This window comes from Quercus robur, chromosome 12 (assembly GCF_932294415.1).
Source record: "Quercus robur chromosome 12, dhQueRobu3.1, whole genome shotgun sequence".
Taxonomy (NCBI): domain Eukaryota; kingdom Viridiplantae; phylum Streptophyta; class Magnoliopsida; order Fagales; family Fagaceae; genus Quercus; species Quercus robur.
The window spans coordinates 4,380,513-4,405,385 of NC_065545.1; the positions used below are offsets into that span (position 1 = coordinate 4,380,513).

Sequence of the window (24,873 nt, forward strand, 5' to 3'; positions counted from 1 at the left end):
GAAATTCAGCATGATACAGACAAAAAAAAACTGAAACAAAAAAAGAAAAAGAAAAAGAAAGAAGGCATTTGCAGAGATGCTTGCCGTGACGTCAATTCTGTTGGAGAATTTCAATGGCCAAAAGGGATTTTATTAGCATAAAATTTACTAACTACGTCCAATATATTAGGTTCAGGTTTTCAAATTAAATTTAAAGGCAATTTAGTGTAACTAAGTTTTTGTCTAATGGTATAGGTCATCATTTAGCCCAATGGATTGACCTTTATTGGGTTTGGTAAATTTCTATTATTTTTTTATTGTAACCATAAAGTCTATTTGGGAATAATTTATTTAGTTGAAATTAAAATTTTTTTGGTTAAAAGTACCGTAAATAAAACTAAAAGGTAACTGAAATAGTAAAGTGAGACTTGTGAATAGTACAAAAAAGTGCAAAGAGACCCATAAATAATAACAAAATAAACAAAATAGTAAAAAAAACTGGTTTCTTATGCCAATGTTAAATGCAACCTCAGTATGTGTTTGATTGTTTCAAAAAAAAATCAATTAATTGTATTTAAGACATTTATTAATAAACTATTTTAGAAAAATTTTAATCTCAATTTCATTAAAAATATATAAAAAAAATTATCTACAAAATAATTTTTTTCTTTTTTCATAATAAGATTTCTAAAAACATTTTCTAAACTTATAGTGCATTTGTTAAATTTTCCACTCTTTGAATGTTTCATATTTAAATTATAAAAAATAATAATAATAATAAATTGTCAACCAAATGCTCAAAATGATTGATTTGAGCTTTCTTGTAAGTTAAGTCTTTATTTTTGTCGTGTGTATATAAAGTATAACATTTAGGAAACCGGAATGGAGAGGTACTAATCAAATATATTAATTTGGTTGGGAAAGACCCCTAGAATGGTCCTAGTAGTGGATAGGAGCTAGAAAAGCTGTGGCTCTTTGAATTTTTTCCAAACCTAAAGCGCCATCTTGGACCAAAAAAATAGAAAAAAGATGATGAAATCTCTTCTTCTTCTTCTCCTGCTTCAGTTGGCCTTAATCTTTACCCTCTCAGAAGCCAAATCTTCGACGCTACCAGCCCAAGCTGACAAATCCTTCAATATCAGCTATATCCAGGTACAGTTTTTCATCGAATTTCTTCATCTCAAACAACAAAGTCCCTTCTTCTTTTGTCCACTTTTTTTTTTTTCTTGGTTTGGTTTTTCTGTTATTTGTCTTTGAATTAATCAAAGCTTTGTTGTTTTTTTTTTTTTTTTTTTTTGTTCTGAAATCTAGAGTGTGACAAGCTGTTCTTACACGGCTGTTATAACAACAAGCTGTTCTTCCTCCAAATACACGCGTGATCAGATCAGTATTTCTTTTGGGGACGCTTATGGCAATCAGGTTCCTTTTTTCACTTCCAATCATTTCTCAATTTTATTTCGCTAATTTTAATGATTTTTTTTTAAAAAAAATTTCTGGATAATCAGATTTGGATTGTGATATTCACTTAAATTTGCACTTTCTTTAAAACTTTATCGAAAAGTGATTCCTAATTTTGCTATCGATAAGTTTTTTTTTTTTTTTTTTTAATTAAATACCCAAAAGTTTAGATTTTTATTTTCTTTTGCTGAATAGAAAAGATAATTGTATTGTAGATCTTCTTCATATTTTAGACCATAGTTCAAATTGGCTGAAGTTCATAAATGTAGTGGTGGCGTGTTTATAGCTCGACCTCTCATCTCTCAGAAAATAGGTCGCATATGTAAATGATTCCCAGTTTGTACTTTCATTGCCCAAAAACACCAAATTAGATTAAAATAAACTGAACCTTAAGTGAAACTAATAGTTGTGTAGCTCCTTTTCATTTTGAAAAATGTTTGAAAAATGCACACACATTGCCAAAACATATATACAAAATTTTAAATAATGGGTGTTAATTTTTTTATAGAACTTTTTTTTCTCAAAATTATCTGCATAACTAGGTCACCAACAGGGGTTGGTTCAGTTGGTAAGGCTCGAATGCTTCGCCCAAAAAGGCCTAGGTTCGAGTCCCGTTGCCAACAATACTCCATGGTGGGCAATCTATAAGTCCGATGTAAGTCCTCTCTGAGGCCTGCGGCTTGCCCTAGCCCTGGTATGGGGTATCCTCCCCTTACCTAAACTTATGTTTACCAACAAAAAAAATATAAAAAAATAAAAAACTAGGTCCAAGAGCATAATTTGAATGTAACCCATCAATGAAGCTTGAGATCAAGTAATTAGTGTTTTTTACTTATCTTTTAAAAATGAATCATCAGATTTATGCACCAAGGATAGACGATCCATCGACGAGGGCTTTCGAACGGTGTTCGTCTGATACCTTTCAGATATATGGACCATGTGCCTACCAGATTTGTTATTTGTACCTCTACCGGACAGGACCAGATGGTTGGAAACCAGAGAGTGTGAAAATCTATGGTTACAATACTAGAGCTGTTACATTTTACTACAACACCTTTATCCCTAGTGACATTTGGTATGGGTTTAATTTGTGTCAGAATGCTTCTTCTTCACATCAAATTTCTACTCGGAGCTGGCTCATATATGTGATACTAGGGCTTGTTCTTAGTGTTCTCATGTGATTGTTGTATTCAATCTAGCCTTTTACATTTCTTTGTTGTATTATACCAAAGTGCTCTTACAGTCTTTTGATGTTTTCGTGTACTCTCTTTGTAAAGTATTTTTTAAAAAAATACAAGAACTATCTGAAATATTTTCAATAATTTGGATGCGCTTTTGCTAATTGCTTATTTATTGAAAGTATCATAAAAAAGATGGGGGAAATTATGTATTTATCTTTTTATATTTAGCGCAGGGCTGTCAAAATAATAAAATATACTTTAAAAGCGCCAAAATTAGTTTTCGCTGGGTTGCCAAACACACTCTAAATTGTACTACAATTGCTTGTAAAAATAATTGAAATGGGTCTGCGAGTTGGATCGTATAGAATGACAATCTCACATGATTCTATCACACATACTTCAATTGAGCATTTTCTTGTTACTGGTCTTTTAATTTGAGATTCCAAAGAGAAAGTAATATGCTGCTTGGTCCATAAGCAAATCTCCAATTGGCCTATAGTTTATAAAATGACCCCTAAAATAGATGTCTAGTTTTAAAAGAAAATGAGGTTATCTTTAATTCCCAGATGTTGTTTTGCTTAAATCCAAGTTATTTTGTTGTTATAGGCCTGGCTTTGCTTGTGGTACTTATGAAATCTTGTGTTATGGGTATAGCTTTGCTTTGAGCACATGTGAAATATTGATAAATAAGATAGTCTAGCTAGCCTAAATATCCAAAATATATAGTTGGATGGTATGAAAAAGAAGTGGCCTTGTAAAGTGATCTTGTTAGAGAGCATAATGTAGAATGATTAGCGAAAAAAAAAATAGTGACCTTAGGGAAAAAATTTGACATGTAACCAAAAATACATAATGTAAAAAAATTATAAAGATAACGCTCTCAAGAAAATCATTCCAACATAGTGTCCTTGTAAGGGAGCATATCCTATAATCTGTAAAACAAAGTTTATTGCTCTCGTCAATCCATCAATGGTAAGATCTTTAGTTAAATAGATGTCATGATCTTAACATATAATTGGATTTTACTAAAATTTGATGAATGGTCTAGTGTTGATGATGTTTGTCACGAGGGGGTTAAGGGAGCAAAGCGTTTATTATTTTGATAACTTGGAGGCTTAGTGTCATTTTTTGAAAACTAGGTATAATAAGTCTATTTTCATCGTATTTTGGGTGTCTTAGTATAATTTTTCAATGGACAATACTTAGGTATAGTTTCTTAAGTATTGAACTTTAGTTTTTCAAATTGAATTCAACCACGTGATTTTATTAATCAATACAAGAAAAGCAATGTTTTATTTTCCAAAATAATTAAAATCAACACTTAAAAAACTCTATCTACCACCAGTAAGTGTGGTTTAGTGGTAGCCCATCACTTCGAACCAAGTGTTAAGAGGTTGTGGGTTCATACTAGTACTGACTCATACTTCATAATATGCATAAATCGGGAGTCGAGTAGTGGCACACTTCGTTGTGGATTTTTTGGGTTCAAGTACTAGTACTGGTACTGACTCAAGGGTATGGAGTGTGGGGGGATGATTACCTTAGCCTTTTACCCTTAATTTATGTTACCAATGGCATGAATATAATATTTATACTTTTTATTTCTTATTTCGATTTTTTTAGTCACCGACCATATTGGTGTATTTTTTTATGAGCTTAATTTCAACAAATTGTAATTAGGAAAAACAAGACTTTAAAAAATTGTTAATAATCCAAATGAGCTTTGTTGGGGGGGGGGGGGGGGGGAATGGTAATAGACCTATGGGCTTGAAGGAAAAGCTAGGAGGATGAACGTAATAATGGAGAACAAAGCAAGCGTAGTCCATAAGTCTCGAGGAGACAAACGAAGAAGCTTGGAGAAACCGTAGGAATGAAGGGACGTCAAGGGAATCAATTAAGGATCAAATCATCCTTGAACATGTGCTAAGGAGCATCTTGCCCTCGGTCACTTGTCGAGGATCCCCTCATGACAAGTGGAGATAAACAGGAATTTATTTGAATTAAGGGATTGCACACATATAGACATCCTAGAAAGGTAGCATTTGAACTCAGTAACTGTCACCTCCACATTAAATGACCCTTACCTACCAGCCAAATCGTATTTAATATTAAATGACCTGTTAGAACAGTGTCTTACACCGATACTTTTACCCACTGTCACTTCAAAATAAGTGAAAAAACGAGATGAGACAAGCATCTCCCCCGCTACAAGGTGGATGGAGAGGGAGGAACTTTACCCCCTATAAATAGGAGCTAAGTCCCAAGAGAGAAGGATCCAGAAATTCTTAGTAAAGTAGTGTGCGAAATGTAAAAAAAAAAAAGCATTAGAGAGAAAAATTGTTTAGAAACAACTCATTCTCGGCATGCCCGAGGACATCGTTGTTAATGAGAACTTGTGTATTTCTTATGGTTATCTTGCCCATTATCTCGCTCCTTTCTTAAATCCTTTAATTGTTTACATTCTTAGCCCATATTAATTTAAATAAATTGTGACGATCATATCATTATTTCTGCGAGGAGATATTTTAACCCACACAAGCTTATTTTCAAATAAATTTTACCATTTGAAATTACCTGGTCTCAATGCAAGCTTGTGTTGTGTTGGTTTGGTGTTTGGCTGACGTTGAATCTTATTCCATTTCAATAATGATTTTGTTATAACTTTGGGATTGATTTGCTGCAATGTGTTCCACAGGTCGAAACTTTCTAATAAAAAAAATTTTAAAAAAGTAAAAGAAGTTTTTTTATTTGAGTGGTTTTATTATTTTTAAACTATCTTCAATAAAAAATAAATAAAAAAATCTTAAACTATCGAACTAAAAAACAAAACATTGTATTATATATATAAAAAAAAAATTTCGGCCATAATTTTATGAGTCGTAGTAAAAACTAAAAAAACAGAAAAAGAAAAAAGAAAAAAGAAAAAAGAAAAAAGAAAAATGAGTAAAAGTTTTCATCTAAAATATCTAGATTCTAGAGAAGGAGTCAACAACCACACGAAGGAATCGTAAAATAGCACATTCTCTGTTGGCGTTGGTTCACATAATATTCCAATCTAACGGGCCCAATCAAAACTTAACAAGGTTTAACCATCCAACGGCCCAAAATAGCTCAACCGCTGAACAAAAAGGCGCAAACCCTAAACTCTCTGCCTCCTTCTCTTTCTCCTGCTTCTGTAACTCATTGCCACACCTTCTCGTTAGCAGGAGAAAGTAGAAACAAACGCCTCTCTCTCTCTCTCTCTCTCATATACATTCACCTTCTCTCTCTATAAAAACCATGCCTTCACTGCCTCTCTCTGATCCTATGCTCACGGAAACCACCCCTAAAGACAAGAAGGAGAAGAAGAGCAAGAAGATGAAGAACAACGGCGAAACCCTAGAAACCGCCGATTCTCCAATCAGCGAGAAGAAGAGCAAGACGAAGAAGACGAAGGAGAGCAAGAAGCGCAAGGCGTTGGAGATGGAGGAGGAGGAGGAGGAGGAGGAGGAAAGGAGCGGGACCAGCTCTGAGCTCGTCGAGCCTGTGAGCTCGAAGAAGAGCGTGGCCGAGGAGTCGGAGAAGAAAAGCAAGAAGAACAAGAAGGCCAAGGTTGAGGACGGTGAGGAAGAGGAGGTCAAGAGTGTGGAGGAGGATCCGAATGCCGTGTCAAGGTTTCGGATTTCGGCGCCGTTGAAAGCCAAGTTGAAGGAGAAGGGGATTGAGGCCTTGTTTCCCATTCAGGCTATGACCTTCGATACCATCCTTGACGGCTCTGATTTAGTCGGTCGCGCTCGCACCGGTCAGGTATATCTTTCTCTGTGTGTTTGTGTATTTATCAATTATATTGGTTTAGGTTAAATTTCGTTTTGGATCATATATGTGTTAAATTTGATTAATTGGGAAGCAATTTTTGAAGCTTGTAAGGTGAATATTGAATTGCTATCCATGAGTTAATCTAATTGTTTTGAGTGAAATTGTAAACCTAGTTATGGTGTGAACTCAATTTGATGCAACTCTAACATGGGAAGTTCTTTGTATAGAAGATGTTCTTTCAAATTTTGGGCTTTTAAAGCATTTGGGAAATTTATACTTTGATAGTTTCAACGATGAGGGAGGGGGAGAGCATTTTGGAAATTGATGGATGATTGTGTTTAGTTTGCTTTGTATTGGATGGAAGGGCAGCGATGATGCTAGGCCAGTTTATCTAGACTTCTTTTGTTAGTAGTTCTTTGGCTAGGTTGGTGTGAAAAAAAGAATGTGGTCTGCTTGGTACTAGAACTTTTTCCTGTTTGTATTTTTGGATTTTGAGCTTGGCTATGTTTGCAATGTAGGGTAAAACACTGGCATTTGTGTTGCCCATCTTGGAGTCACTTACGAATGGGGCATCTAAGGCATCAAGGAAAACTGGATATGGGAGATCACCAAGTGTTTTGGTTCTTTTACCTACAAGAGAATTGGCTAAACAGGTAATTTTTTTTATACAAGCAATATTCAAGGGATTTATGATTCCTTGAAGCTTTATGTTTCTAACACGCAATCCTTTGGGTTAAATCCAGGTGGCTGCTGACTTTGATACATATGGTGTAGCGTTGGGATTGACTTCATGCTGTTTGTATGGGGGAGCTCATATGAGAGATCAAGAGATGAAACTCAAGAGAGGGGTTGATATAGCTATCGGAACACCTGGTCGAATTAAGGTAACCTTTTATTACCATTTTCATTTTAGGTGAAACTGTGAGATACCTTAGACTACTAATGTTAGAGTTCTTGTTTAGGTATTTCTAGTGCTTATGGTTTTCCCTTCAACTTTGTTGCAGGATCACATAGAGAGGGGGAATATTGACTTCAGCTCTTTGAAGTTCCGGGTCCTTGATGAGGCTGATGAAATGCTAAAGATGGGCTTTGTTGATGATGTTGAACTAATTTTAGGTATGTAATTTATTGGACACCCCAAAAAATCCCTGGCTGACCTAATCCTACATGCATGTCCGGAAGCAAAATATAGTTTTTAAGACTTTGATAGTTATTTATTTTGAAAAATTGAAAAAAGGCCTAAAAATAAATACAGTATACAAGATATGCTCTAATCAATTAATTAATTGTTGTATCCTCACTTTGTTTTGTGCATGTCTGTGTCCCGTGTCATGTTGTGTTCATGTCTATGCTTCTTAGTCTAACAGTTTCCTTTGGACTTTGCAGGTAAAGTAGAGGATGCTAATAAAGTTCAGACTCTGCTCTTCAGTGCCACTTTGCCTGACTGGGTTAAGCAGGTTAAGTATTTTACTAAGATCTCTGGTTATGACCTCTTTCTGAATTCAGCTTTCAATCTGAGGTTAAATCTTTTTATGATATAAATTTTCTTTGAAATCAAATATATATATTTATTTTGTTCTTATCTCATCTGATTGAAACCTGTGTTTCCCATTTTAGATTGCTGCTAGGTTTCTTAAACCAAACAAGAAAACTGCTGACCTTGTTGGTAATGAGAAAATGAAGGCTAGTACCAATGTTAGGCACATTGTTCTTCCCTGTTCTAGCTCTGCAAGATCCCAGCTTATTCCAGACATTATTCGTTGTTACAGCAGGTTTGTTGTTTCTATTGTCCACTTTACTTTATATAAGATTTTTCAATGTCCTTTACAAGTTGATTTACATTTCTCATTTTTTCCCCGGTGGGATTTTTTCTGATTCAGTGGAGGCCGGACAATTATTTTTACCGAAACAAAAGATTCTGCTTCCCAACTTTCTGGATTGTTGCCTGGAGCACGACCTTTGCATGGGGATATACAGCAGTCTCAACGTGAGGTAAGATGTTTATGCAGTTACATGGTGCTCTACATTTTTTTAATTCTTTTTCGGTTTAGATGGTTGTCCAAGCAGCAAGTAGCTACTGTAAATTTTTTCCTAATAAATGCGGATTCTCCCAGCCTGTGTTTCATATAATCCATAGCTACTCTTGTAATGTTTCTAGGGGCTCCCTTAATACTCTATATGGAGTAAAAGAACTGGCTTTGTGCTCTTTTCTAATAATGTGGATTCTCTCAATCTGTGTTTGGTATAATCAATAGATAATTTTGTGATGTTTATAGTGCTTCTCCATACTATATGGAGTAAAGAACCAAAATCTCAAAAAAAGTATTTTATTATTATTTTTGTTCCTTTAAATTTGATGGAAATCAATCCAGTATACTGAAGGGTCTGCTTCATTGCTCAGTTGCTTTAGGGATTTTCAAAGGGTCTAGCTACAAGCCAGCTGCAGTTTTACTGTCCACTATTGTATTAAAAAAATTTATAAAGTATCTTGGATAGAGTTGTTATGATGTCGGTATCAGATTTGATCATAAGATTGTTGACCACTGTTTTCTATATGTGACAAACAGTTTTGCTATGATCTCACCAAGGGGAGAAAGGAAAAAAATTATAATTTAATTAAACCATTAAAAAAAATCATTGTAGGAATAAGTATATGTATCTCCTCCTAAACCCGCAGATGTGGGAGTCTTGTGCGCTGCGTATGACCTATATATATATATATATGTATAAATAAACTTTTATTTGAGGGAAATCTCTCTTATCTTTCTTTGTTATTCTTCTCTAAGTTGTGATGTAATTCTTGCAGGTCACACTCGCGGGGTTCAGGTCTGGAAAATTCATGACATTGGTTGCCACAAACGTGGCAGCACGGGGTTTGGACATTCATGATGTGCAATTAATCATCCAGGTTTGTGTCTGTGCAATTAATTAATCATCCACCTTTGCAATGCATGTTAATTTCAAGCATTACTGAAATTGGTGTTTGTGCTTTAGTGTGAACCTCCACGTGATGTGGAAGACTACATCCATCGATCTGGACGCACAGGAAGAGCAGGTAGTTGTTGAAACTTGAACTTCCTCTGGTTTTGGATGACTGGAGTTACGGTATACTGAGATGACATTTTATTTTTGTTTTTCAAGGTAATACTGGAGTGGCAGTAATGCTTTATGATCCAAGAAAGTCCAATTTTTCTAGGATAGAAAGAGAATCTGGTGTAAAGTTTGAGCACATATCTGCTCCTCAGCCAGCTGATATTGCTAAAGCTGCTGGAGAGCAAGCTGCAGAGATGATTATCCAAGTCTCTGATAGGTATGCATGCTTCGTTTTCAAGTTATCTGATGTATAATTTTGGTTCATTGCCTCTTGGCATAACATACTTTGAAAATTCAGTGTAATTCCTGCTTTTGAGTCTGCTGCTGAGGAGTTGCTGAATAATTCTGGTCTATCAGCAGTTGCATTACTTTCAAAGGCTCTTGCCAAGGCTGCTGTGAGTCTCTCATCCTCTCTTGACTATGTATATTTGTCTTTAATTTTTCTCTCTGCTTATCTTTTAACTTCTTTTTTCTGCTTTGGGTTGGGAATATGTTTAAATTATTTTATGCTGTGCAGGGATATTCTGAAATAAAGAAAAGATCTCTTCTCACTTCAATGGAAAATTACGTCACTGTACTTCTTGAAGCTGGAACTTCAATCTATACACCATCGTGAGTAACTAACTCTAAATTTTCTGATTGATTTTTAATATTTTTTCTTCTGTGCAAAGCTACATTTTGGAATCTTAAACTTGATGATTTGTGTCCTCTGGCAAAAGTAGAATATGAGTCAATTTGTCAAGGATGTTCACATGTATCAGTAGTTCAATTCTCCAAAAGTATAAGGAATTTTGAAACAGGATCTGATGTCTTGGACTAGTTTGGATATGCCTGCATTGATTTTTCAGTTGGGTGGCTAATTTTGTTGACCGCTTTGTTTGTTCTTGTAAGAGAAATTTTAGATTTAAAGTTTTGAAAGTTTCTGCAATCTACTTCGCTTTGTGGGTTTAATTTGAGGTCAGAGACGAGGGTATAGTCCAATGAATTAAAATACGCCACCCTTCCCCCCCACACAAAAATAAAGTAAGAAAAAGTAAAACTGCCTGATAACACTCATGTTAACATAGAAAAGCCTTTGTTGTGATTTTTTGGATGGGAGGGGAAAACTTTCTGAATGCTTGAAGTGCCAAGTTAAAAGGCTAAATTATGGGTATACTAATCATTTTTGTTGATGGCAGCATTGTGCATTGGATTTGTCCAGTGTTTGCACCATTACATAGAAGGTGCATTGAGATATTGCCTCATGTTTAGGGTTCAAAAGATAGTTGTGTTTATTGTTCTTAACTTTCAATTAATTTGGCTGTAAAATCGTTATATGTATTCTAAAGATTTTTACCATAGACATTTAAGTAATTGTATATTTGAATGAGTTACATTGACATGGACTGTTGTCCTAAGTATGGAAGATCTACTTTCTCTGGAGTTTTGTTTGTGTTAAATTAAATTGGTATTGGTTGTTTTTTTATTTGTTTTAACTACTAATTGCTGGTATTAATGAATTGATTGATAATGATGGATAATTGTTGACTTCTGCCTGAATTGACGAATCTGTGAATTGTGTCTCAGTTTTGCTTTTAATGTCCTGAAGAGATTCTTGCCTGAGGAGAAGGTAGAGGCAGTGCAGGGTCTAGCTCTCACTGCAGATGGAAAGGGTGCCGTGTTTGATGTTCCTGCTGGAGATTTGGATACATTTCTTGCTGGTAAGGATCATAGTGTCAGTACAATGGGTTCATTGCAATTGCGTCCTTAATCTGTTTATCACTCTTTTTGCTGCTAAAGGCTGTATTTTCCTGCATCGTAATTTATGTGATTACTGATTAGTCCTTGGATATTACACGTACTGGATACTACCATACTTTCTCAATAGTTTTCTGAGTCATACTCCAGCAGTTTAACATTTGATTTACCCTACACTCTGCTACTCAAGTCTTACGTCTTTGATTGTATATTTGACTGGCTCTTTTTCTTGGTGGCTTGCAGGTCAGGAAAATGCTGCTAATGTGAGCTTAGAGGTATTGAAAGCATTGCCGCCCTTGAGGGAAAGAGAACAGCCCAGGGGAAGATTTGGTAGTGGTGGTGGTTTTTCTGGTGGGAGTAGGTTTTCTGGTGGAAGAGGCGGCAGAGGTGGTGGTGGTGGTTTTTCTGGTAGAAGAAATGATAGGTTTGGCTCTAGTGGCGGGAGAGGACGTGGCAACACTGGCAAAAGATGGTGAAGGGCTTATAAACTGTTAATTATCGAGTAGCCAATGGTCTAAATTAATTTGTTGTAGGGGCAGGGTACGAGTGATAATGAAGAAGATATTCAATATAGGGCCATGTATGAGGAAAACTTCGAATCTAGATTGGCTCAGTATAGAAATTTTCTGTTCTTTTTTTACTTTTTAGCGTGTTCTGAGTTATTTGTTTAGGTTTTGGGGATTTTTCCATGTCTCCCCATTTTGGGTCTCGTCTTTGCTAAAAATGTGAGACCAAGAACGAATTTGAATGTTTATTTTAATGATTCACAAGAAAAAGTAATAGAATATGTATTCTTAAACATCGTTTTCTATATTTATTTAATGACTCACAAAAAAGAGTACATGTATTCTTTTCTCATATTTTTGCCTCCGCGTGGCTTAGCAAATGGATGATTTTAGAACCATTCTGGATATCCTTTAGAAGTGATGTTTGGGTGACATTAGTAAGAGATGTATACCTTATCTTTCTGCAGCTTTTGGGTCATGCCATTGCATGTCACTTGGTGTCGGACTCAATTAACTACGGTGTTTGATGCCTGAATACTTGAAATTCGACACAAACTAAGCTGATACAGGAAGTCTGCCTGTGCAAGCTGGACCTTGTATATGAGGTTTGTCACTTGTCGGGAACATCTTGTATGAATGAACAAAAATTGGGACTGAAGCCTGCTCTCCCTCTAGGATTTTTACTTAATCCTGTAGGAATGGCTGTTCCAATATTTTTGGAAATATCCTTTTGAAATCACCATTATCTTCTTTAAGTAATTATAATCCCTGAACTAATTACCAACCTTGGAACCATTACAGAAATGTATCCTAATACATTTACACATTAAGAGTCTATTTGTTGTTATCGTTATGTAAACAACAGTTTTTCAGTTCTTAAATAATATTATATGTATTTTCACACTTTTTCACTCACATGTTTTTTTCAAAAAATACAAACAATGTTACAAGAATAACATTACCAAACGGACTCTAAATACTTTTTCTTTTTTAGATTTACCATCAATGCAAAATTTTTAGAAAATCAAAAGTCAATAGTTATATTATATTATTATCAATCAAATGTTTAAATTAAAAATTTTTGTAACTTAAAATTATGCATAAAAAATAAGTTTATAAATTAAATAGTAAATAACATTCGAAGTTTTTGTAACCTAAAATTATGCATAAAAAATAAGTTTATAGATTAAATCGTATATAATATTCGATTGATATGTTATTTGACAAGAACATATAATCTAATAGTTAGATTTTCAAAATATGTGATTATGTTAATATTTCTTTTTAGTAAGAGTAGTAGCTATACTTTGTCCATTCATCCATATTTGTCTGTTCAAGAACCAAACTCAACTGCTCTAATAGTTCCTCCTGAGAGCATTCACAATAGCAAATACCATCCTATCCTATTTTATTATCCCAAAAAGTTATTTTATCAATTATACCATACCATTTTACAATACACCCAACATCCAAAAACTTTTTTTTTTCCCATTTTATTTAAATATTTTTTTTTTTTTTTTTACTATTTCTCTTTTTCTCTTCCTTTTACTCTCTTTCTAGCACCGGCCACAATAGATAAAAAAAAAATTAAAAAAAAAACTTAGCCACCACCATGCCACCATCAACACACCGTCACCCCCACATATCCCAGCACCACTCACTGGACCATTAAATCAAGACCAAAACCACATTTAAAAAAAAAAAAGTAAAAAAAAAAAAAAAAAAAAAAAAAAAAAGAAAACCATCAAAGCATCAATTCAAACCAAGCCAAAACCCCACATATCCCAGCAAAACCATTTAAAAAAAAATCACCATCGGAGTTACCGACGAAGCCACACACATAGCACACATCACAGCAGCTCTTCTGGGTTCTCTCTCTCTCTCTCTCTCTCTCTCTCTCTCTCTCTCTCTCTTTACTCTTTGTTTTCTTTATTTTTCTGTTCAAAGCTCTCTCTTTTTGGTTAGTGTCTTTGGAAATTTGGGTTTGGGTTTTTAGGGAGGGATTTATGTTGGGTATGGCCGAATGGTGTTTGTGTTTACCGATCCACCCACTGATTAACAGATCCATCGATTCAAACCCACCGATCAACTGATCCAAACCCACGCCACCACAATCTCCGATCTTTGCTAATCCACGCTGATCCCAAATCCAAAATCCAAAACCTAGCTCCAATGCAAGCTTTGAATGAGAGAGAGAGAGAGATGTGAGAGAGGTAGTGAGGAGCTGTGAGAGAGAGAGAGAGACGAAGTTAGAATGATTGAATGAGAGAAAACAAAAAAGTAAAATCAATAAAATATAATATTTTCGTTTAGAATTGTGTTATAGTGCAGTCATACATTTAGGAGCTCACTATAGCTTTTTTTGCAATTGTAAGATTTTGTAAGTCCAGATGTTGCTTAATTTTAATGTCTTAATGCTAAAATATACTTACATATAGCATTTGCAAGCCTCAGCTGTGAATGCTCTAATACAATTACACAACCTCAGAAAGTAGCCAGAAAAATATAAGTCCACTGATTTTTTACTTTCCACAAGTTTTAGAGTCTGTTTGATACATGTGTTTTGTAAGGACACGATTTGTAACGAACCGTAACAGTATTGGGTTCGCACGTAAAAAGGCCCAAACAATATCATTTGTAGAGCATGGATTTGAAAGGCTAGGCCTTGGTCACCAGGCGGTGGGTTTTTCGTGATATTCGTACATGGTTAAGTCGTCTTCGCCCTAGGAGTCTTTCTCCTGAAGGCGGGTTGGAAGGCTCTGGTTTTTGGCCATTTTTCCCAGCCTCCGCTATGAATTGCTTACTTTTCCTTTTATACTAACCTGTGTTTTTTATCCTTCGTCCACGTGTAGGATCGACATTCCAAGACTGATACTTGTCCCATCAGCCCATACCCAGAGTGGTTGGGGGTGGTTGTAAAAACTAGAGAGTATGGCTCTGTCAGGTGCAGAGTATTGAATGGCAGTAAAGGCAGCTTTCCCTGGTCGTTACACTTTCTAGCATACCCCTTTCTATTGGCACAGATATTTTAGATTTTTTCCCAAGTTATTTCTATACCATTTTTGCCCTTTCTTCTTGTGAGATCTCGGACATGCCGAGGACTGAATCGTCCTCGGCTGTGTCCCAAGGCTTTTTCGTACTTGTATTGCCGAGCCTGGGCCATCACCTTCCTCAGCTTGGGCCTTTGGACCCCAACGAATAAATGGGTCTGGCCTACGAATTATTGGGCCCCACAATAGCCCCTCAAAACCCTGCCGTCCAACCTCTTGGTTGGAGAGGAGGGTTTTGGTAATACCAAGCTTTTATTATAGCTCGTTTAACTCAGCCCTTTATTAATGTTGGCGTCTCTTCATCTGCCCAGGAAATGTACCGGTCTACGAGACATTCCTCTGAATTCATTCACAACGCGTTCATGCCGTTTGGCTATCCAAAACGTGTCTTTAATAGTTTCCCTTTACGAGACCATTCAAATTCAATGGTTATTGATGGTGTGGGGAAGTGGAGCGGGCATATTCTCGTTTACAGATTTTCTTGGAGATCTGAACATATTAAATACCTTCCGTTTCGCCCCTCATATAGAAAGAAAAAGCAAAAGGTTATTCCCTCCTGTACATGAACCCTTTTAATCCCCCTGAAATCTGAAACCCTTAGACTCCTCCAGAGTCTACTTTTACCCGCCGGTTATACTTTAATTTGTAATTCGTTCAAAATAGGAGCAAGTAATGAAGGAGCCATTCCCTTCTCAGAAATTCCTATGTTCTTATGAAGCTAAAGAGGACTCGATCGGGGCAGGGGTGGCAGAGACTCAAGATACTTCTCACCCTCCTTTCAGCCAAAATTCGAAGCAGGGGCTCGTCGCGTCAGGCTTTTGGCGCGACTGAGCTGGGGTCACCCATTATCAGTACCAGCCGCTCTTTTATGAGTATAGCTAATATGGCACCAGCGTGTTAGGAGTCAGGACTGATGCAGGGACAAAGCGTCCCTGCTTCTTCCTCTCTTCCTCCACTGGTACCTCCTTTTGCCTCTCTTTCTTCTTCTTTCCACCGCCAGATCCATCCTGGCGCTTTTCATTCTTCCTCTTCTTCTCCTCCTTCTTTCTCTTCATCTCCTCCATCTTCTTCTGAAGAAGGTCCTCCTCTCAATATGGGCGCTACTGGGGCAGAGTTTGGAAGGACTTCAGAGACGAGTTTAAGAAGACATTTGACTGTTTATTTGTTATATTGTTGTGTTTTCCTTTTATTATTTTTGTAATCTACTTTCTGTATAGGCTTGTTTAAGCCCTTCTTTGTACGTTGTAATACCTCTTTATATTAATAAAAGTTGTTATTGCTTTATTTCACACATTCTATCTCTTTATTTCTGAAATGGTTACGCTGTGAATAGACATACTATCTTGTGAATTCTTTTTATTTTTACACTTTGACTGATGTCTAAGACCGAAATCCTAACTAATAAAAAGATCTTACTCTGTGTTTATAGACACTATCCGACTTAATACTACTGAATCGAATTAGTGATACTTAGGGTTGAAACCCCTATTAAGAAGAAAAAGAAAGGAACATTATGGTGAGCTTATTGAGGCGGCTTGGCACAATACCGCCGACCTTAGAGCACAATACTTAGGGCCGAAATCCCTTATCAAAGAAAAATGCGCTATTACGAACTTACGAGTGCTGTTCGGCACAATAATACAGACTTGAACTAATGACACTTAGGGTCAAAATTCTTGCTAAGGAAAAGATATTATCACGACTTTAATAGAATTATTTGGCACAACAATGCTGACCTGCGAAAACAACACTTACCCCAAAATAGCCGAGATGACAACTGAATGCTCGGTGCGGTGTAGGAAGTAATCATCCGAAGACATACAACCCACAAAATGAACAGCCCTTCCAGGTTGCTGAGTTGTAGGGCGTTTCACCATCTTCTTAACAACTTTAATATTTTTAACCTTTTATGGTATTTGAGCCGAGGGTTGAGTAACTTAGAATTTCTATTAAGTAGCCAACCTTACGAAACTCAGTTTTTCTTCCAAAACTCAGTTTTCTCGTCTAAGTAGTTGGTTTCCCCATAGGTTTGAGTTCGAGGACCATATAATACCTTGGTTCTGTTTAAAACTTAGTTTTCTCATTTAAGTAGTTGGTTTCCCCATAGGTTTGAGTCCGAGGACCATACAATACCTTGGTTCTGTCCAAAACTCAGTTTTCTCATCTAAGTAGTTGGTTTCCCCATAGGTTTGAGTCCGAGGACCATACAATACCCTGGTTCTGTCCAAAACTCAGTTTTCTCGTTTAAGTAGTTGGTTTCTCCATAGGCTTGAGTCCGAGGACCATACAATACCTTGGTTCTGTCCAAAACTCAGTTTTCTCGTCTAAGTAGTTGGTTTCCCCATAGGTTTGAGTCCGAGGACCATACAATACCTTGGTTCTGTCCAAAACTCAGTTTTCTCGTCTAAGTAGTTGGTTTCCCCATAGGTTTGAGTCCGAGGACCATACAATACCCTGGTTCTATCCAAAACTCAGTTTTCTCGTCTAAGTAGTTGGTTTCCCCATAGGTTTGAGTCCGAGGACCATACAATACCCTGGTTCTGTCCAAAACTCAGTTTTCTCGTCTAAGTAGTTGGTTTCCCCATAGATTTGAGTCCGAGGACCATACAATACCTTGGTTCTGTCCAAAACTCAGTTTTCTCGTCTAAGTAGTTGGTTTCCCCATAGATTTGAGTCCGAGGACCATACAATACCTTGGTTCTGTCCAAAACTCAGTTTTCTCGTCTAAGTAGTTGGTTTCCCCATAGGTTTGAGTCCGAGGACCATACAATACCTTGGTTCTGTCCAAAACTCGGTTTTTGGCATGGGACCTTGGCTTTAGGGGAATTAACTCCTCGGCCAAGCCCCTAGAACCATCCATGCGATTGACGCTACCAAGCGTAGCCCCTAGTCAAGAATCATAGCCCCTAGCGGAACTTTACACTAGAACTCTATAACCAGCTGTTTAGAAATGACACGGGAACTCTCTTGACCTACCGCCTATACCAACACACAAGCCTTTCCCACAGACGGCGCCAATTGTAAGGACACGATTTGTAACGAACCGTAATAGTGTTGGGTTCGCACGTAAAAAGGCCCAAACAATATCATTTGTAGAGCATGGGTTTGAAAGGCTAGGCCTTGGTCACCAGGCGGTGGGTTTTTCGTGATATTCGTACATGGTTAAGTCGTCTTCGCCCTAGGAGTCTTTCTCCTGAAGGCGGGCTGGGAGGCTCTGGTTTTTGGCCATTTTTCCCAGCCTCCGCTATGAATTGCTTACTTTTCCTTTTATACTAGCCTGTGTTTTTTATCCTTCGTCCACGTGTAGGATCGACATTTCAAGATTGGTACTTGTCCCATCAGTCCATACCCAGAGTAGTTGGGGGTGGTTGTAAAAGCTGGAGAGTATGGCTCTGTCAGGTGCAGAGTATTGAATGGCAGTAAGGGCAACTTTCCCTGGTCGTTACACTTTCCAGCATACCCCTTTCTATTGGCGCAGATATTTTAGATTTTTTCCCAAGTTGTTTCTATACCATTTTTGCCCTTTTTTCTTGTGAGATCTCGGACATGCCGAGGATTGAATCGTCCTCGGCTGTGTCCCAAGGCTATTTCGTACTTATATTGCCGAGCCTGGGCCATCACCTTTCTCAGTTTGGGCCTTTGGACCCCAACGAATAAATGGACCTGACCCACGAATTATTGAGCCCCACATGTTTAAATAACAGATTTTAATTTTTTTAAAATATATTGATGAGAAAATATATAACGATACGTTTAATATTATTTAAAAAAACTGAAAATATGAATTTAAAATAACCGCACCAAGCAGCTACAACTTCGAGACACGTCTACAGCCTCTACTCCAAGCTTCTGCCTGGTCATCTCTCTTAACACTCTCACCTGGTCGTATGTAACCTTTTTTTTCTTAAACTCAAATCTTTTCTGATTCTTTTCGCTTTTTCTTTCACTTTCCTTCTATATCTGAAAACTACAAGCCACAAACAGACTTTGATACCAAAAAAAAAAAAAAAAAAGGAGCTGAGTTCTTGTTCTTCTTCTTCCCAAGTCATGGGATACCAACGAAGAGCAAAGCTTGCACTCGATACTTTTCGAAGTTACACTTCCAAGATTGTAACCCCCAAAGCTCCAATTCAAGAACCCACTTCTAGAATTTCCCAAACTGGGTCTTCGATTTTCACTTACAATAAATCTAATAATCTTTCTGGGTTTTCTTCATATTCTTGTATTTCTCAAAGACTTGGTTTACAAGTTTCACCCAATAGAATTCGGTTCAATCAGATTCATTCCAACCCTTTTCTCGGAGGTGCTAAGAGATATTACTACGTTGATCGGTACCAGGTTCGGCATTTCAGGCCACGAGGGCCTCAGCGGTGGTTTCAGAACCCAAGAACTGTGCTGGTAGTGGTTCTTGTGGGTTCTGGGGTATTCATCACTGTGTATTTTGGGAATTTAGAGACAGTCCCATATACAAAGCGAACCCATTTCGTGCTTTTGTCAAAAAGCATGGAGAGGAGGCTGGGAGAGACGCAATTTGAGCAAATGAAGGCAGCATTTAAGGGCAAAATATTGCCTGCAATACACCCTGACAGCGTGAGGGTGAGACTGATAGCAAAGGATATAATTGAGGCATTGCAGAGAGGGTTGAGGACTGATCAGGTGTGGAGTGATATGAGTTATGCATCGGAGGAGAGCATAGGCGGCGGAGGCCATGAGACGTTGATGGCATTGAAGGAGAGGGAGAGTGAGGAAGGGAAGTGGTTTAAAGAGGATGAAATTCTTGATGATAGTTGGGTTCAGCAAAGTAGGAAGAAAGGTAAAGACAGAGGGTCTCTATCAGCCACTTCGCATTTGGAAGGATTGAATTGGGAGGTTTTGGTGGTCAATGAGCCTGTTGTTAATGCATTCTGTTTACCGGGCGGGAAGATTGTCGTGTTTACGGGCTTGCTTGAACAATTTAAGACTGATGCTGAGATAGCAACTATAATTGGGCATGAGGTATAGAGTTATACTGCTATATTCTTTAGCTCTTTGTTGCTGTAATTGTAATATGTGGGATTTAAAAACAGCTTGCTCATTGTGTTTGTGTGATCAGTGATCACTGGTCAAGCATGTTTTCATTGGTCTATTTGATTGATTAGGTTGGGCATGCTGTGGCTCGACATGCGGCTGAGGGGATTACGAAGAACCTGTGGTTTGCAATTCTACAACTGATACTTTATCAGTTTGTTATGCCTGATATTGTCAACACAATGTCAACTCTTTTCCTGAGGCTTCCTTTCTCCCGGAGGTACCCTATATTGCCTGATGGATCGCATGTTAAATTTCTCTTTTTATGGTTTGTAGTTTTTGATATTGTTGTTACTGTTTTGATCTTTGGCGAGATGCATATATGGGAAAGTTTGAGAATTTTGATGCTTGATGCTGTTTTGTTGTTGACTTTTCTGTCATACCTGCAGTTCAATTCATCCTGCAAATATTTGGTTTTAGCTTTACTAAGATTTCGAGATGAACTAAACTAGAAATGTGATGTACATTGCACAATCAATGTGAGCAGTAGTCTTGGCTATCGCTGAATTGCTCTTTGGATAAGTGTTAATGTTTTTGGCATGCGTTACAAGTCTTAGTATCAGTTTTATGTATGTGTACAACGATTTGAATCATTTGGCATCAACATGAAGTGCCCAACAAGGCAACATGATAATTCCAAACAGTGAGTACTGTGGGGCTAGTGTCAGTCCCAATTTGTGATTAACCCAAAGAATGGGGGTGAGCCTTCTAATTTATTCTAATGAAAGTTAACCCAAAGAATGTAAAGAACATTACATTTCAGCATGGAGATAAACTTCTGAGATATATTGGGTAATCACAATATTTCTGCTTAAGAAAAGTTTCTTATATTTTGATGTAATTATTTAGAATGAGACAATAAGGCTGAATATTAGAAACCTCCATAAGGTTCCTGGATAAATCATTTGCTTTGCTGTGGTTTGAGTTATCAGTAACATGTGTATGTGTGTTGGTGGTAGGGGGTTTGGTGTATCTGACCTGATGGACCACAATATCATAACCTGAAAGCTTTTTGACTTTTTTGGTGGCTCCAATTTATTCCTATATTTTGTTGTTATTCCATTAAGTTTTGCCATCAAATTCCATTTCATTGATTTTTTTTTTTTTTTTGAATTGGTATAAACTTTTTGTTCCTCTGACCATCTTAAAAAGGTTTATGTGGAGATGCTTTATTGGGTTAGGAAAAATAATAAAAACACACTATAGCTGTTGGGATTATTAGTTTGCAAACTCTATAATTGCTAGTAATTGCAAGCATATGGCGGATGAGTTCTGAGGGGAGATGATTCATATTTAAGGAAAACTGTGAATAGCTACAATAGCTTTTGCAATAATTTGTTCCTGGCAAGCGCCTAGAGCATTGTAGCTCAGCTGGTTGGCACCTCTTGGTGTTTCCAAGGGAGACATCTAGGGTTCAAATCTCTCCTTCCCCAATTATTGAATTATCAGAATAATTAGTTCTTAGTAATCAATAATTATTCGGATGTACATGGATCTGGGTTCAGTGTAGTAAGATCTCAAATTTAGTCACCTAGTTTTCCAGCATTACACCCCTGGACAGCAGGTTATCCTGTGTATTTTCACGGTTGGATGATAATTAAAGGTGACTGAGGTTTTCCAAAATATCATTGTATGGAAGTACATTAGAGGTTTTTGGGAAAGATTTTCTAAAATATAAGATTTGAGGTGGGAAGGGGTCTTTGAATCTGTTTTTTGGGACGATTTGTGGTGTGGGTAGTCATCTCTCAATGAAGCATTTCCGTTGTTGTATCACATAGCTAGGAAAAAGGATACGTTTGTGGCAGAGTATTTGTGTTGGCATAATGGGATTGCACACTGGGGTGTGCTTTTTGTTAGACCAATACTAGAATGGGAACTGACAAGTTTGGAATCCTTCTTTGATCTTCCTTATTCTTCTAAGGTGGATGGGAATGAGGAAGATAATGTGGTGTGGGTAGTAGCCTGGAGTGGTTCTTTTGAGGTAAAATCGTTTTATTCAATCTTATCTGATGGAGGTAATTGCTCATTCCTTTGGAAAAGTATTTGGAAGGTGAAAGCTCATACTAAGCTAGCTTTTTTCACTTGGAAAGCAGCGAAGGGGAGGATTTTAACTTTTTATAATTTGAGGAAGAGAAATATTTGTTTTGTTAAGAGGTGTTGTATGTGTAAAAAAGATTGGGAGGAATTGGTGGATCACCTGCTCATTCATTGTCCTTTTGCCTCGGATTTATGGTCCTCTGTGTTTAGTTTGTTTGGTATCTCATGGGTCAAGCAGTTGAGTTGCTTGCTTATTGGCATAGAGGTGGTGGGCGACATAGGATGGCATCTGTTTGGGGTGTTATTCCACAATGTTTTAAGTGGAACGTATGTAGAGAACTGAACAACAGAATCTTTGAAGGGGAGGAACGTTCTATCATAGAGTTGGAGCACATTTTCCTTCTGTCTTTATTGGATTGGAGGACTGCTTTGAGCGGTCTTGACACACCCTCTGTTTTAGATTTTGGAGATTTATGTAATTGTGGGTAGTCCTTTGCAATCCTTGTGCACTTCCTGTGTACCAAGGAACTTGCTCTTTTTTTTTTTTTCAATAAAGTTATTATTTACCAATCCAAAAAAAAAAAAAAAAAAAATTCATTGACCTCTCTTATGGTTTATGAAACATAACTTTATTGCTTAGTAGGATATGAAGAATATTCTAAGCAAAGGTGCTGTTAGTATGGTACCTGGATTCCAAATCTTAGTAAGGAAAAACTCTTACTTTTTTGCATGAGTGTAGATTATATGTTTCACATTCAGTACTAGATAAGAAAACAGAGTGTTAATTACATACTGATCCATAAATTATTGAAATTTCTTGGTTAGAATCAATCAATACCCTTCTCTCTTTTTCCTATAGATAGCAAACTGTTTGGTGGTTGAAAAATGTACCAAGTTTCATGAAAATATTAATTTTATCTTTAAAGCTATCCATTATTTTGTTATAACTTATAAAGGATGAGCAATGTATCAAGTTTGCTTTGAATATTGTGATTTTAGAGTTGGATGAATCATATCTTGTATCAGAGATTCCTTTTACTTACGTATGCAAGACCGTGCAATATCTGAAGCTTGACAATTAAAAGGCGACTCGTCATTGAAGAGACGGCGGGTTGTGCCGACACCTAACATAATGAATTAAAAAATAATTGTTTGGCCCGTTGTATTGGCAGAATGTTTAGGATTTTGTTTGTTCTTCATGACAAAAATGCATTATGTAGATTACTCTTTCAGACTCTGTATCGCAACATCGTTTTTAGTTCCTTTGTAAAGGTTCTATACTTCAATTTGTTCCATTCTTTGTTTTTCATATTTCTGATCATGTTGGAGTCTTTGATTCCTACAGATCTCATCTTTAAACTCGCATTATTTAGTTAGAGCCCAGTGTAATTTGAATTTTTTAGTTTTTACCAACTATCATTTGGATTAGTGCTGAAGGGAAGACAACCACTCTCTGTGTGCTTGCAATGTCTTTTTGTAATCATATGATGACGAAAGTTCTTAGTTTATCTTCCTTGAGTTTGTTGGTCTGACCATCTGTTTGATAAAAAATAGACACCAATCTTTGGATTATAAGGTGAAATAGAATGTTCTGGAGCTGATTCAACCTTGTGCTAAATTACTAAGTGACCTTTTGAATAAATTACAACGTATGCTTGAATACGGTTCCTCTCAAATGTGTTTAGCGAGCATTACAGACAGTTAATTAATAAAGTTGCTTTGTCTTGAAAGGATTTTTTTTTGCCCCCCTTTCCTTTCCCCTTTTTTAGTAAGTAAATTATTGAAGAAAGGCTAGGTGAAATTGCAGAATTTCAGTTTCAGTAATGGAGGTGAAGGGAATTGCTTAAGATTGGTAGTTGGAATGGTTGCAGGACTCTGAAGAAGAGTGTTGCTTGATTAGCATAATGGATGCTTTAGATCACATTACAGGAAAAGCTCCTGGCAAGCAGAAATGTGATGTGAGTCCTAATGGGTAGAATTGATAACTAAAAAATAGAGACACTGAAGCCTTTAATGATTCCAGAAGGTACTTGGTCTACTATGTTCTCTTTCAGAGATAGTTGGACAGATAACAGCAAGCCATATAGTAGGACAGACAAAGGTGAACATGATCCTATTTTCTGATGTGTGCTCACCCTTTTGTATAAATTGTCTTCTTTTCAGGATGGAAATGGAGGCAGACTACATAGGGCTGCTGTTGATGGCCTCAGCTGGATATGATCCTCGTGTGGCCCCCAAAGTGTACGAGAAGTTGGGACAGGTGACAGGCGAATCAGCTCTCAGGGATTATCTTTCAACCCATCCATCTGGAAAGAAGAGAGCTAAGTTGCTGGCTCAAGCCCAGGTCATGGAAGAAGCTCTTGGCATATACAGGGAAGTAAGATCAGGTCGTGGAATTGAAGGTTTTCTTTAGGGCAACACAAACACCAATGTTTAACTTGCTTTGCTGTGTAGTTGGAGGGAAGCTGGCTGTCAAGTTCTAAGCCTTCCTCTTTTTGCTTAATTTTTCCGTAATTGTAATTTTAATTTTATTTAGTAACATTTTTTATCTGTAACTGTATTTATGCGGATTGGGATTCTTTTCAAGTTGAGCCTATTATCTTATTCCATTTCCGGGTTCTTAGAGAATTCTCTCTTTTTGAACCATTTTTGTTTATGTTGAAAACTAAATGGTTTCTATTTTATCTGTATCCATGTTTATGCATTCCCGATTTGTTGTATCTTTTATGTTTATTGGTTTAATTTGCACCTTTGTGAGAGATTGGACCTTTATCATTTCAAGGAAATGGCACCTGGTGAAAAGTGGAGCTCTGGTTTGCATTGACTAATGAATAACAGACACAATTTTTGGTGCATTATAATCAGTGATTGAATTTAGTTTTTGCTGCATAAATTTTGCCCATTTTATACTTTACAGAGTTTTCCCTCCTTGCATTACGAGGTACCTTTGGTGATTTTCAAAAATTGGCC

General features: G+C 36.9%; 3 protein-coding genes across 4 annotated transcripts; all 3 read left to right on the forward strand.

Annotated features, from left to right (window-relative positions):
• Nucleotides 1–870: 870 nt before the first annotated feature.
• Nucleotides 871–2,759, forward strand: LOC126708005 (embryo-specific protein ATS3B-like). The gene is made up of 3 exons (XM_050407799.1): nucleotides 871–1,131; nucleotides 1,291–1,398; nucleotides 2,295–2,759. The coding sequence occupies exons 1-3, from the start codon at nucleotides 1,009–1,011 to the stop codon at nucleotides 2,616–2,618; spliced, it is 555 nt and encodes a 184-aa protein (XP_050263756.1). The 5' UTR covers nucleotides 871–1,008; the 3' UTR covers nucleotides 2,619–2,759.
• Nucleotides 2,760–5,761: 3,002 nt separating this feature from the next.
• Nucleotides 5,762–12,042, forward strand: LOC126708001 (DEAD-box ATP-dependent RNA helicase 7). The gene is made up of 14 exons (XM_050407794.1): nucleotides 5,762–6,404; nucleotides 6,932–7,066; nucleotides 7,157–7,297; nucleotides 7,418–7,529; nucleotides 7,800–7,870; nucleotides 8,031–8,185; nucleotides 8,294–8,405; nucleotides 9,220–9,321; nucleotides 9,408–9,468; nucleotides 9,555–9,723; nucleotides 9,805–9,901; nucleotides 10,024–10,118; nucleotides 11,073–11,206; nucleotides 11,487–12,042. Exons 1-14 carry the CDS (start codon nucleotides 5,898–5,900, stop codon nucleotides 11,717–11,719), a joined length of 2,124 nt encoding a protein of 707 aa, XP_050263751.1. The 5' UTR covers nucleotides 5,762–5,897; the 3' UTR covers nucleotides 11,720–12,042.
• Nucleotides 12,043–18,612: 6,570 nt separating this feature from the next.
• Nucleotides 18,613–24,531, forward strand: LOC126708755 (mitochondrial metalloendopeptidase OMA1). Of its 2 annotated transcripts, none has more exons than XM_050408680.1 (3): nucleotides 18,613–19,794; nucleotides 19,938–20,086; nucleotides 23,775–24,060. In XM_050408680.1, exons 1-3 carry the CDS (start codon nucleotides 18,847–18,849, stop codon nucleotides 23,797–23,799), a joined length of 1,122 nt encoding a protein of 373 aa, XP_050264637.1. In that variant the 5' UTR covers nucleotides 18,613–18,846; the 3' UTR covers nucleotides 23,800–24,060. The 2 variants fall into 2 exon arrangements, with proteins under 2 accessions (XP_050264637.1, XP_050264636.1); XM_050408679.1 differs by lacking the exon at nucleotides 23,775–24,060 and adding an exon at nucleotides 24,067–24,531 and having other exon boundaries at nucleotides 18,616–19,794.
• The last annotated feature ends 342 nt before the right edge of the window (nucleotides 24,532–24,873 follow it).